This window comes from Cydia pomonella, chromosome 3 (assembly GCF_033807575.1).
Source record: "Cydia pomonella isolate Wapato2018A chromosome 3, ilCydPomo1, whole genome shotgun sequence".
NCBI lineage: Eukaryota > Metazoa > Arthropoda > Insecta > Lepidoptera > Tortricidae > Cydia > Cydia pomonella.
In genome coordinates this window covers 32,670,690-32,685,748 of record NC_084705.1, presented here as the reverse complement: position 1 = coordinate 32,685,748, position 15,059 = coordinate 32,670,690, and the positions used below count along the sequence as shown (strand labels likewise).

Below are 15,059 nucleotides of genomic sequence, written 5' to 3'. Positions count from 1 at the left end.
TCGGGTCGAAAATCATCATTCATCTCATCATCATCACCTTTACGTGCTGGTGTGGTGGTGTGGTGAAAAATAAAATATTGACTATTCACAGATCGTGCTTTGTGAGTTTACACCACTATGACAAATGCGTACATTTTTACGTTAAAAGGATTTTCCAGTTTTTACACGTAGTAAATTAAGGTAAGCGATAGAAAATTTGTTTACCAAAATCGTACAAAATTCATGCAAGAGAGAATAGATTTTTTTAAAGACATGTAAAAATTCTTCTTTTGTATTATTTTAAAGTTTTGTGGCTATAAATGCCTAAATATTTACAATACAATACAACAATGTAGTTAAGTAATTGATCATACTAATAACCATCAAATTGACGTGACGAAGCAAACACGTTGTCCAAATAAATCTGTTTGGAGTACGTTAGTTCAAATAGTACGTTCAGTCACGTACGCACTCAACTGACCAATGTCGACTCTATCTGCTCGCAATAAATGTTACAAAAAGTCAATTCAATCTGTACTTTGGGACTTAGTCAATTTGTGTAATAATGTTTGAGGCTTGTCGGGGGCAAAAAATTGTTGTTTGTGTACTAATACTATACTACATACCAAATTTCACCTTCCTAGGACTTCAGGAAGTACCCTAAAGGTTTTGATGATCATCAGTGAGTGAGTGAGTCAGTGACGAAATCGGGATTTTTTAGATATTAATAAAATCTAAAATATGAGAGCTATGCAATTTAAATTTTTCATGCTTAATAAGTAAACAAAATACCCGATGTGATCAAATTGGAACCAAATGAAAAACAGTTTCACAAAAAATTAAAAACTTTTCTCATACATAAATGCTACTACTCAGTGGAGGAGTTCCTAAATGATGAAACCTAGTCGAATTATAAGAGAAGGTCACTATCAAAATTTGTTATTAACCAAACATTGCCATTCAATTTAACTTTTGCTTTGACTCATTTTTAATTTTACCTACATTAATTCAAATACTACATAATAATAGCATGCATAGCCTGTAATTTAGTATTAAGCTAGATATAAGACAATTTGTGTGCCCTGACAGGGTGTCATGGAAGCTTACTGTATAACTGTAATAACATCTTATGTACATGACTTTACAAATAAAATATCTAATCTAATCTAATCTAAAAGTCCACCACTGATATTATATCCAGAGAATTTTGTTTACCTGGTATAATCCAAGCCCAAGTTATGAGGGTTCAAAAAAGACGACGAAGCGCTTCGAGAAATAAGGTAGGTAGGTTGCGCTTCGCTTTGCTCGTCTTGGCTGGGGCACTACCGTGCCCCCAGATAAATATTATAGGACACTATTATACAAATTGACAGTAGTCCCACAGTAAACTCAATAAGGCTTGCGTTGTGGGTACTCAGACAACGATATATATAATATATAAAAACTTAAATACATAGAAAATACCCATGACTCAGGAACAAATATTAGTGTTCATCACACAATTAAATGCCCTTACCAAAATTTGAACCCGGGGCCATCGGCTTCACAGGCAGGGTCACTACTGACTAGGCCAGACCAGTCGTCAAAGATATGATATAGTTTTATAATTATTGTTTACCCAAGATCTGGATCTATTTTTGATATCTGTTACCACTGACCTATCACACATAGACAGTTAGTCCTCATAAGGCTAATCTGCCAAAAGTGAAGCCGAAACTCGATCGATGTGTGCGTGCGACGCTCGTGTCTTACGCTCAGCGACACACACATATATACAAAAACGGGTTGCCAGAGTTCATTTATTCCCCTTAAAGTAGATGGATTTTAACCACATCCTTATACTTGGCTATCAATCATTTGGGAGTGTGTATGTAGATATTAAATTTGTAGCAAAAGCTTTCAAGGTTTCTTTTAAGGACTTTGCATTTCTGTACTTTGTGAAATAATGTTTAAATAAAAAAACGTTTATTTTTTTTATTTTACAAATGTGCACAGATAATAGCTGGTAGAATTGACTTTGGAATAATGATTTTAAATGATAAATATTTAATGACGATCATTTGGATTTGATTTGGTTTGATTTTATTTGACTAATATTTTCTTCGGGTTAGTGTGGTGAAAAGTTTTGTGTTTCACTTGGGGCAAAATTTGTTTAACTCTCGTAACTTGAAACCCTCGCAACGCTCAAGATTCCATTTTTCGACATTGTGGATCTTTATTTAGCTCGAGTAGCAATATTAGCACGAGCGGTTAAACAACAACTTTTCCACTTGTAAAACAAATAACTATTTATCGTCAGTACTAGTAATTGTACCTGCAGGCCTAGCCAAGGTGGCAATCGCTATTGCTTCGAACAACGAAACGCTTTGTGTCTCTCTATCAGTCTTCCATATAAGTGCGACAGTGACAGTTGCGTTTCGTTTTTACAGACCTTAACTGTAACACCTGTGTTCCACAAATAAAATTTACTTTACTTGCTCATCAAAATGGCGAGAGCATATTCGACTATGTTTAGTCGGTTTCCATATTGCATCGTTCCTATTTAATCTAATTTTTTCCGTCCATCTCGCAGACAGAAGCGGATCAGTCGGAAATCTAAAACGAATATCACACAAAATAAAAATATGAATTTAAACTGTAATTTTATAAAAGACAAAACATAATTTGAAATAAAAGAATGAAAAACTAAAAAAGAATATTTTCTATAGTCATACAAGGAACTTAAAGTAAGCATATTAATTTTATCAATGTAATCGTCATGCCTCATTTGGAGGAAAAAAGATTCATATCACCTGGCAACATTTATAAGTAATGGCGGCTGACGAAAATTTGGATTTTTGTATTTACAATTACGTAAAAATATCACATTAAACTGGATACTTACGCATGAAATGTTATATCAGGCGGTTTGTTTTTATTCACTGATGTGTTGTGACACCAATTCACCGCACAAACAACCATCTTTCTTGTATTTTTTAATTTATAACCGGGAGGTGTATACAAACCAACTCGACCTTGAGTACTGCGAGGGCCGTTCGGATACGATGACACGAGGGCGACATAATGTCGTACTCGAAATGGCTTCACTAGGGATGTACAGACTAGGCATCTAGGTTAGTTATAAATCTATGTCTGTTACGTTAAAAAATTCTAGCTGTCGCAAATCCAAAGACAAACACAAGACTTCTTCTTCCTCCTTGCATTGCCCCGACATTTTTGCCACGGTCCATGGGAGCTTGGGGTCCAACGAAAGTGTAAAAAACATTATATAGACTGACATTTTACTGAAACTTCAGTCGTCTGTGACCGTGAACAACGAAGTCTGCGTCGAAACGTTGGAATTAAACGTAAACAAATTAATTCGCAACCGACACTGAACGAGAACAAGCATTGTTTATAATTTCATATTTTTTGGATATCCTAAACATTCTAAAGCTCGACCAGAAATATATGATCCAAAGAGCATATAATCACTATGTTTATATGATCATTGTCAAGAGGGCGCTGTTATTCTCAAGTATGGGGTGACAGTTCAGTTTAGTATGAAAAATATAGTTACAATGAAATTCCGCAATATGGCGCGTGATCATATATTACTGGTCGGGCTTTACGTGGTTACGCACACGTAAAAACATTGCAACTATTTGCCTACGTGTCTCATCTACGAACTCACTAATGGACAAACCATTTACCATATCAGCTGACGCCAGCATGTCAAGATGACAGGAGTTTGTGAAATGACAGATAAACTTAGCTGACGACAGTTTTATGGGATAATGCATTATGCTTAATGATGCTTTAGGGAATTGTGATGATGATTAGAAAGAGTTGTAAAATGTTAATGGCTTAAATAGACGCATGAGTAAGAAAGAAGTTTGGAAATGTTGACTAATACTTTGTAATAGTATATAAATAAAATATTTTTTAGAAAGGCACTTCAGTGTCATGACTAAATTCAATGAAATGTAACTATCTAAGACAGAAGTATGTTAACGGCACCAATCATGGAACATTTTAGTGGAAATTGGGAGTGTTTATGATATTCCACCGACACCTGTAAAATTTCTACCGCTTTACGCTTTAAAAGTTGAATGTCCAATTCGTCCTTTATGTTTTCTATGTATTTAATGAAAGCTTCTGCAATTGGTTTCAATATTATTAAAACTGTGGTTTATTGCTCCAGTTGTAGAATGTACGGCGCCATTCATTTTCAAAATAACAAGAATCAATGAAAAATTAAACTTAAGCAGCTCTTTGGCTCTTGTTTATGGTAAAATGTTGCCAGCGATTAAATACTGATGGTAAATGGGTTTTACAGTATTTGTCTATACCATTCCATTACTGGTGCCTGTTCCATTATAGGGGTGTTTACTACAAAGGCGAACTATTTTGACTTATTTCGGACGATGATGTAACGTGAAACGAAACAAACTATTATTGCACAGTTATGCGAATAGGTTATTCAAATAATTATTTGAATTTCCTCGCAGAAGTTTATTTGAATTTTTCTCGCGAGGTACAGTCGAGGAAATTGATTCTTTAGCAGTTAACGTGTCACGTTACAATGGACAGCTCTTACCATATGTACAGCCAAATTTACTTGAACCGCAAGTTGCTAAAGAATCAATTTCCGCGACCGTACATATTTTCACTTCCGAAAAAAATGGCTAAATTATCAAATACTTTTAAATAAGTTTCGAAAACCTCACATCACTTAGCCCGGATTCAAACGCACAACCACTAAAACGCAATAAAAACGCAGATTAAACGCCGTTTCAGCATTACGCCGCAAAACAGCATATCAGCAATATCCCGCACCCTGCACCGACCATTGCTAATGGCGATGCAACATGTGAACCGTATATGTTTTTAATTAATTATTATACTTAAAACGCCACTTTGCTGGACGTAAATTATGATTCTCAATGGTTTTACGCACGTTGTGCTTGGTAAAAGAACACTATAAAATATACTGCAGTTAAGAGTAACAAACTTTACAGATAGCTACTACTGTTCAGGCAATACGCCTGTGGAACGACCTTCCACTCAATATCCGGAAAGCCTCTTAGCATAACGATTTTAATGATTCACCTTGTAAACTCAAGCTATCAAAAGAGACCTGATGTCGCAAAACATCCCACCATTGACAACACGGGACAGATTGTCCTGGCGCAGACGCACAAGAAGGCCCGACCCGAAATGAAGTTGGGAAAAGGGCTGGATGATGGTGACCTAGTAAACTCAAGCTAGCAATTCAACTGACCTACGGCGGAAGACTTGTAGCCTTTGCTGAGCCCGAATTCTTGGACGAATAGGCAGATAGACCTAGAGACTTACCTAATAAACTCAGGCTAGCGATCCAACTAGCCTGCTGATCGCTTACGGCGAAGCCGCCAGGTTTTGTGTCCTGTAGCGACGCGATGGCAGGAGACATGTAGCCCTTGCTGAGCCCGGCTGCGAAGGGCCCGAGGGACACTGCCAGAGCTGCCAGGATCTGGGGGAAAACAAATGGAATTTAAGTTAACAGCCACCTAGACTAATCGGTGTACTCCCATCAGTCCCCGCTGGGCACAGATGGGAATAGGCGCTACATACAAATAATTCCCATCTGTGCCCGCGTCTTGTATGGCGATGGTCACGTGGGGCGGGCACAGATGGGAATACATCGCCTAGTTGGTATCGGTAGATTCGGGTTTGACCCGTGTCTACGAAGCAGAAGGTCCCAAGATCGAATCCCTCTAGGGGCATTTGTGTGTATATCACGAATATTTGTTTCTGAGTTATGGATGATCTTATGTATCTAATTATATTTTATCTATCGCCGCTAGATGTATGTAGCGGCTGTGCAGGTCTGGATCTCGACGACTCAAATAAAACTTCGATTCTTAGTGAAGTGTTATAAATTTCCAATTAGTAGGGTTTAGGGTTTAATGTAGAAAGTGGTTGGTTGTTAATAGTATGGAAGATGATGAGAGTGATTGTGCCATATTTGATCAGTACAAAAGGTGGTTTAAATTTAAGTGCTTCTAATTGGCCGCGATACAGAATATGTGGAGTGCTCCTATTGGTGCTTTTGAAAAGCCTCCGAATACTAGCCGAGCCCGACGGCTGCGTTTAGCTACTGTATTGGGAATATGTTTATATAATAATAAGTTATGTACATCGTCGCTTAGTACCCATAGTATAAGCTTTGCTTAGTTAGAAGCTAGATCGATCAGTGTAGGTTTTAATATTTAAATAAATATTTAGGGAAAATTTTCAGATTTAACCGTTCTTTTATCATTATCCTCGTGAGTGAAGACCTGCCTGGCCTAGTGGGTAATGAGTGACCCTGCCTATGAAGCCGATGATCCCGGGTTCAAATCCAGGTAAGGGCAATTATTTGTGTGATGAGCTTAGATGTTTGTTCCCGAGTCATGGGTGTTTTCTATGTATTTAAGTATTTATATATATCGTTGTGTAAGTACCCACAACCGGATCCCTTTCTTTCGCATAATTATCGCAAGTAATAATGTAATGATAGTCATATCAAGGAACGCGTAGTCAGAACGTGGGGCCGGGCCTCCCTGCTAGTGTCGAAGATAGGTGTGACCACAAGGAAATAGCTGAGCTTTTTAGGGATCACTTCTCTGTTAAGTCTTTGCTTGAAGCACAATCTGTTGAGGGTAAGGTGGACGATGCTGAGGGGGTCGAGACTAGGCGAAACATTCGATTCAATGCTAAAACAGTTGCAACAGTAATTGCTAAAATGCAGAGAGGAAAGTCGCCTGGTCACGACGGCCTCAAAACGAAAATGCGGACCAACAATACATTATGACTTAAAACTTTGTGGGCCCCACCCAAAACACAACCTTATTGAGCTTACTTACTGTGGGACCTTTTTTTTTTTTTTTTTTTTCTTCTGGGTTCTAGCAGGATTATCAGTGCTTCACCCGAAAGAGTGGGGCGTATTACTGAGCACACAGCACACATTACCTTTTATTGATGCTTTTTGTTCTTTATTTAATTTTTATTTTGGTCTTGCTATTGTTTGTATTAATTTTTTGTTTAGTTGTGTGTATTGTGGCCAGCGAATAAATGCTTTATCTATCTATCTTATAATCTTCTTCAACCTAGCGTTTTCCCGGCCTAGCGCCAGGGTCCGCTTTCCTACTTAATCTTCTCCACTTTGCCCGGTCTTCGGCATCCTCAGATGTGACATTGTTCTCTTCCATGTCCGCTGTCACGACCTCCAGCCAGCGCTTCTTAGGCCTACCGCGGCCGCGTGATCTAGGGCCTTGGACAGTGAGGTTGAGACATCTATTTCGACGTAGTCTACTGAATGTTTTATAATATTTATTAAAATTGTAACACTCTTGGGGTCCATATCTTAAATATAATATTGTCTATTCTATGAAATATCTAATCGTATCTATTGTTCAGTTAAGTGTAAAAATATGGGTGCACACATCTTACTCAAAAATATGTCCCATAGCATCTTATTCCAGTGTAATAAGAGCGTAGTACCATATTTATGAGACGATATTCTCGATACATATTTTTGCAGCTGACTGTTCATTGACCGAAGGTCTTTTTAACTTTTCATAATATTAGTCTAACACCGTTTAAGAAATGGGCCCCTGGCGAGTCAACATACGAGTACAGTCACGTTTTAAAATATCGGTACTGACAAAGTTCCAAAAATATGTATACACGACCTTATTGCCTATATAATTAAGGTAGTATATACATATTTTAGGCACTTTGTCGGCATAGATATTTTTAGATGTGACTTGTACATTTTAAATGACGCATATATGTATTATGTAAACGTCTAATGTACGTAACAAAGTATGATTACTAGATAAAGAGACAATTATAGGGCTCGTAAATGCTATAAATGTCGGTAATAAATTTTAAGTTTTACTTTACAAAATAAATAATTAACATATATATCATTTGCAAGTATTGCAACATTCTCCTAGCGATATTCTATTAAAGTTATTTAGGTTGAATTATTTTTAAAACAAGTTTTTGAGTTCAATAGGGAAATTGCTTGTATTTAAAATAAATTATTTCACACGGTGCACGAAATAAAGCCGGTGAGTAAGGTTGCCAGAACTCAACGAGGGGCGGGAGGGGGTCAGGGTCGGCAACGCGCATGTAACTCCTCTGGAGTTGCAGGCGTACATAGGCTACGGATACTGCTTACCATCAGGCGGGCCGTATGCTTGTTTGCCACCGACGTGTTTTTCATATAGATTCCATAGTAGCCACTATCGTTTTGTCAGTTCGAAAAACGAAACTGATACTAGTCAGTTAGAAATATAAATTTGTGTTTCGTTAAAGATAAAGATCCTAGTTTATTTTTCAAGTAGGCATATTACAGTCAAGTTCATAAATATATGAGCAAATCCAATGCTTTAAAAATAAATGAGCATAGAAAGGTACATATTCATCTGAACAGATTAACCAATCAAAAATATGTACACATATCACATATGACAGGTGATATGTATACATATTTTTGATTGGTTAATCTGTTCAGACACATAAGTACTTTTCTACGCTCATTAATTTTTAAAGCCGAGGCTTTGCTCATATATTTATGAACTCGACTGTACAATTCTAAAATGTAGAAGGGTATCCCAATATGGTATAAATTACCGATAACAGGTACCCTTACTTTGCATATATCATACCTATAAAAATATGTATAAACAAATACAAATATACAGAGTTGAGAGAAAAATCGTCAAAAATAATATCTCTATCCATTTTAATCATGAGAATCCATTGATCTACGTAAGTACCTAATTAAATAACATTTTCGTAACCACAACGACAACTAAGTAGTTTAGTTTTGTTAACAAAACATGTTATTCAAAAACTTATACCATTAAAGTACCCGAAAACATAAATTCCGCCTCGGACAGCAACAAAGATATATCGTTTTAAAGAACACGCTGTATATACTGTGTGTACAGGACGGAATCGATCAGTACAACACCCTGTAGTGGAGTGTGAATGGTTAGGGAGGGGACAAATGTTGATTGTTGAGAAGTAAAGCATATAGAATTATTTTTATTTCTTTTTTTATATATTTTTACTTGTTTTTTTTTGAGGTTTTGATTTTTAAATTAAGAATAATTTAATGCAGAATATATGTATGGTTTTCCAGAAAAGCTTATACAAAAATTTAAATTCGTTATACCTAACTTGGAATAAAAAAGTGTTTAAAGTGACTGTGGGTACGTATTTACGATTTGATGTGCTTTTGAAACAGAGCTTTAGTGGTCTACGATTTTTAAAGGCAGAAATTTACACCTTCATATTAGAAATGGAAACACATAGGTACGTAAACAATTTTGGGACAGTTAATAAATACAATAAAATCTAATCAGAACTTCTAGGCATCGTTAACGATTCTTACAGACATTTCGTACTTAAAATCAAAATGTAAGATACATATCCTAATAATTTATTATGTCATAAACTTTATTTACAAACAACTGTCCTATACTATCTCTCCCTGCCGATCCTTTCAGTTCATTGCCAATATAACTGTCAATCTACCTTTGTACTGCGACCCGTAGCTTTGACCTTGACAATTATGCCAGTAATTTATGAGGAACACATGCCATAAATATAGCAGTTTATACTGTTTTGACTTATCTTCGACAACATTGTAGAGGGCATTCGCTTTTGGCATAGAAATAGTATTAACAATGTTATAATTACCAAATTAAGGTAACTACCTACTATGTATACCAAAATCCTTTAGCAATCATTGTTTGATAATAAATGACTAAATTAGAATATGTAGCACCTAAAATTTGATCACAATATTTAATACTTACTCACTTATATATGTCATACATCTGTAATGCAAGTAAAATTAAAATTAGCCAACGAAACATCATGTTTCAAAAATAAATCGAGGTATGTAAGTTATATGTTCACATATCGTCTTTGTCGACGAAAAATACGACATTCGTTCTAACTCTAAAACGACTTTTTTAAGATTTTTTTATATAGGTAAGTTTACTTTTAGTGTTACTTTTAATTTATTTGTAGGTTTTAATGTATTTAATTAAATTAGTTTATAAATATGTTATTTTAGTAAATTTACGTTCATTATGTATCGTATAAAACTTAATATAAAAAAAGAATAAAATCTATGACTGTCCCATCACTATTAGACACTTTATCTGAAAGCGTTCGAATTGTAACATTTCGGCCAGGTCAACGGCCGACACACTGCCATACATTCGTACCTAGCCCTCACAAGCCAAATCCGACCTTATCACTAAGTTATATAGTCCATTATCTAAATTAAAACTTAATACCAATGTCAGATGGCGTTGACAGAAACTCGACCATATGTAGTGGTGTTAAGAGTTCGATAAATGAATATCTAAAGTGGTAAAAGCACTTGGATGTCATTCTGATACCAGAGAACGATCGAGTCGATCAAACTATTCTTGTCACTCGATTTTTTAGAGTTCTCATATTTAAGACTCGAGTCGTAATATTCGCCACATTGATTTTTTAGACTTATTAGGGACTTGAGACTCGAATTGCGCATCGTGTGAGAACGACTTAAATATTTTTTTTTTGAAACGTAATAATATACAGCATTACAGTCGAGACCAAAGCACTGTACAATTCAGATTATATAATAGGATTACATACTAGGAAAAACAGATCACAATCAACTTTCGTCCATCACCTCGCAATACCGCAGACACATCTGATACACAGCCGTCCATCGACTTGCAAACATATCACAATCTGGTGCCCATGACAGAAGGGAGTTCAGCAGCCTTAGAGCCCGCACAGCAGGCGAGTTTTTATGTGCTACAGTGCGTGTAATTGGGACGGCCAAAAGCTTGTGACTTCGCGGTCGCAGGAGATTAGCGAGTCTAACAGTTCGTCCTACCAGCTCAGGACAGGACTCGCCACGTAAAACTCCACATGCTGTCACCAGGAGATTGTAATTGCGTCTGACTGCAAGGGAATTAAAACCTAATGATCCTAACAAGTACTTGGTCGGATATAAGAATGGATAGTAAGTATAATAAAATATGTCGGTTATATGTCAGAGATGAGGAATAGTAATTGTTGCTGTGTGTGTGGGTGTGTATTGTGTTATTGTTGTGTGTTATGGAGTTAGTGGGATGAATGGAGTGCGACAATTTGGAGGTACTTGTGATTATCTAAGTCGGTCTCTTTTGTCGTTAATTTATATAACACAACAATGTGAAAAACCAGACAGTCCAAACATAATATTTCGAGAAATGCGTCACAATTCGTAGGAAAGTAGGAAAAGAAAACAGCCTAAGGATCTGTACCCCTAGTGTAAATTGAATCGACATCATAACGTGACGAACGCGTTTGCGTTAAGTCTCATTTTGTATAGGATTTTGAGTTTCCAAAACGTCCCGCTTGGCGCGCTCTTTCTAAATCCAATACAAAATGAGACTAAACGCAAACGCGTACGTCACGTTTCGAAATCGAATTGATTTACACTAGGGGTACTGTTTCTCAATGTCCAAGTAAAGTACTGGATAGCTAATTAACAAATAAATTAGCTGTCAGATACAACTTCTTGCAAAACTTAGCACTTTCTTTGAAGATTGTGAAACGCCAACGATGGTAATATGCGTCAGATAACTGGCAAGTAGCATATTCAGGACTTTACTTGGACAAACTCTTAATCTCAATTTTTCACTCATAAACTATACAAATCACTTTTAAACAAAATTCCCTTGCAAAATGACCCGTTTTTTATAGATTTAGAGCGTCAGAGTCAGAAAAAAATCGTTAAATTTGAAAACTAACTCAGCGGTGACAGGATGGTTCCATTTTTATCACTTGTCACTATGCCCGTCACTTTCGCACTTACATACTTGTTAGAACGTGACAGGCATGGTGACAAACGATAAAGAGCCGACCATCTTAGCCTTACAGATTAAGTTACCCAGTAAGGTCTTGCTTCATTGGCTCGGCCTAGATCTCGACTCGCAGCGCGTGGGAACGTGTTGTGTCGGTTATGTCAGAGATGAGCGATAGTAATTGTCGTTATCAGGTTAGTCAGTTAGCGGGATGAGCGAAGTGCGACCAATTTGGACTATTTGGGGGGCTTGGTTCTAGTTTTAGTTCCCAATTCTCCGTTACCAAAGGTTGTCTGGAAGAGATCAATCTTAAGCGATATGTTAACGACACCAATCATGAGACATTTAAGAGAAAATGTGGATTATTTTGGATATTTCACCGACATCTGTAAAATTTCTATTGCTTTATGCTTTAAAAGTTGAATGTCCAATTCGTCCTTTATGGTTTTCTATGTATTTAATGAAAGCTACTGCAATTGGTTTCAATATTATTACCCAATTAAAACTGTGGTTTTTTGCTCCAGTATGGCGCCATTAATCTTCAAACTAACAAATATCAATGAAAAATTAAACTTAAGCAGCTCTTTGGCTCTTGTTTATGGTAAAATGTTGCCAGCGATTAAATACTGATGGTAAATATTTGTTTTACAGGATTTGTCTATACCATCCCATTACTGGTGCCTGTTCCATTATAGGGGTGTTTACTATAACACCGCCTGTTGTCTGCCTCGACATTTAATCAACTCTTTCTTTTCTTTTCTATGTTTTTACTACGAATAAGATAAGTATTTTATGTATCTAGTAATCAACAGCCCGCCATATAATAGGTAGTTTTGGAACAGTGGAATGAAGGCGACAGCCTGCGGTATTTCCGGACCGATACGACCTTCAAACCTTCAAAAAAAGAGCTTACTCCTATCTTAAAGGCCGGCAACGCACTAACAACCCCTCTGGTGTTGCAGGTGTCCATAGGCGGCGGTAATCGCTTACCATCAGGTGATCCGTCTGCTCGTTTGCCTCTTCTATCATTAAAAAAAAAGTAATATAACATTTTGAGTTTTTACTTCTGATGTTTTTTTTTTTTTTTTATTAGCCTATTTGTGTGTCTCACTGCTGGGCGAAGGCCTCCCCTCTAGCTTTCCAATCCTCCCTGTGTTGAGCAAGGTCCCGCCAGTCCCGCTGAAACGCATCCAAGTCGTCCCGCCATCTCTTTCTCGGTCTGCCTCTGCCACGACTACACCGGGGATGCCAGCTAGTGGCTATTTTAGCCCATCTGTCATCATTCATCCGGCAGACATGTCCAGCCCAGTCCCACTTAGTAACTTCTGATGTTACTGAGTTTTTTTTAAGCAAGAATATACTATAGAAACACTATAATTGTGGCCCTAGTGAACCCTCATTCACTACAAGTCTCGGGCAGCGCAGGTGTAAAAGCTTTTAGTTCATGATGTCATCTAATGTTTATATCATACAGAAAGTTTTTTATTAACAGCGGCAGAGTTACAGTGGTGTGACTGGGTGTGACCGATGGACTTGCGCCCGCGCAGCGTGTGACTAATTATGTCGGTTATGTCAGACGAGTAGGTAATTGTGCGTTATCGGGTTACCGGGATAAACGGAGTGCCACAATTTCGAGGCTTTTCGATTCTAGTTCATGATGTCATGTTTATGTCATATGTCGAAAACGTGCAGTTTAAAAAATATAAATAAATCATACTAGACCCTACTCATAGAGTTGAGTTCCTGCCGGTGAGTAAGGTTGCTAGAGCTCAACGAGTGTTAGTGTCAGCAACGCACGTGTTACTCCTTTGTACTTACAAGCGTTCATAGGCTTCAGAGACTGGTTACCATCAGGCGGGCCGTATGCTTGATTGCTATCGACGTAGTATTAAAAAAAATGTATTTCATTCCTCATACTTTGAAAGTGGGTCATTGTTTGTCTATGAAATGTGCAGAAACTGATACGTTTCCGCTCTATGGCATTTTACTTCTAAGTAAGTCTTTAACATTGTTTTTTTTTTAACGATACCTTAGCGATTAAAATTTGGTTCTAAACGGATTTGCTGTACAATTTCCATTCTGATTATATTTTAACTCCGCATTGCATAAATAACGATACTTTTACATTGTTAAGTAATTGAAAATACTATAAAAGTTTATACTTAATCATATTTTTTAATACATGTGGATTCTACTTTACTCCTATTCGAAATAAAAAGTAGAGTGTTTAACTGGGTGAATTTCAGTCTTGCACTATTAACGCTCTCACTGTGTTCGAGTGCCAAAATACCTCGACGGGAATGAGAGGCCTCTCAGGATGAACCCGTTAACAATCTACTATTTACGAGAATCTGCGATCCAGACTCAATTGTAAAACTTATGTTTCGTTAGAAATGATGAAAAGAGTCTAAAAAATTTAAACGACTCCTACAAATGGGGACTGCAATTCGAGTCTACCAACCCAATGATGGTGCGTATGGTTGCTGGTATGGTTGCGTGTACTTGCATATGTGATAATGTTCACATTATCATACATACACTCACGCAATTAACATGTGAGACGAGTGGTAATAATAGCCATAACTCTCATAACAAAAATTGCGTGCTCGAACAATGGAATAGTTCTATATGAGAATGACTGCCGTGAGAATTGTTATTATAGTGATGTTACCATTCTATCATTATTTTTATGACCGCATTTTATATAAATAAATAATTTGTTTTCATAACCACGGAAGTACCTTATTATTTATTTTTTTGGTCCCAGTTATTCAATATGTGATTTGTTAAGATTTAGTTAGTAGAAAACGTTTTTTCCCGTAATGGAATTTCATAGAAAAAGTACCGTTATTTCGTTAGGATCGCAAAGCTATTCTCCGTCTTAACTTGAGCGTTGTTATACAAAAAAAATGTACAAAAAGTTTTATATGTAAACCTTCTACTCGCTCTAATTTCTTTACATTACAATATATAGCAACGAAAACAAAAAAATGTTCTCATAGTGTTGTGTTCCTGCTGGTGAGTAAGGTTGCCAGAGCTCAACGAGGGTGCGGAGTGTTAGGGTCAGCAAGCTCTGGAGCTGCAGGTGTATTGCTGGAGACTGCTTACAATCAGGCAGGCCGTATGCTTGTTTGCTACCGACGTAGTATTAAAAAAAACTAGTGCCAGACATAGATATATGGTTCTTGAATTTTCACTCGCACA

The 15,059-nt window shown here is 36.8% G+C and overlaps 1 protein-coding gene across 2 annotated transcripts in view; it reads right to left on the bottom strand.

Annotated features, from left to right (window-relative positions):
- The window catches only part of LOC133516571 (facilitated trehalose transporter Tret1-like), a 138,674-nt gene that overhangs the window by 17,408 nt on the left and 106,207 nt on the right, over positions 1-15,059 (bottom strand). For both annotated transcript variants that reach the window (XM_061849568.1, XM_061849569.1), the window contains exon 3: positions 5,317-5,473. In XM_061849568.1, coding sequence (XP_061705552.1) covers positions 5,317-5,473 — 157 coding nt within the window. The remainder of the gene's footprint in view (positions 1-5,316; positions 5,474-15,059) is intronic.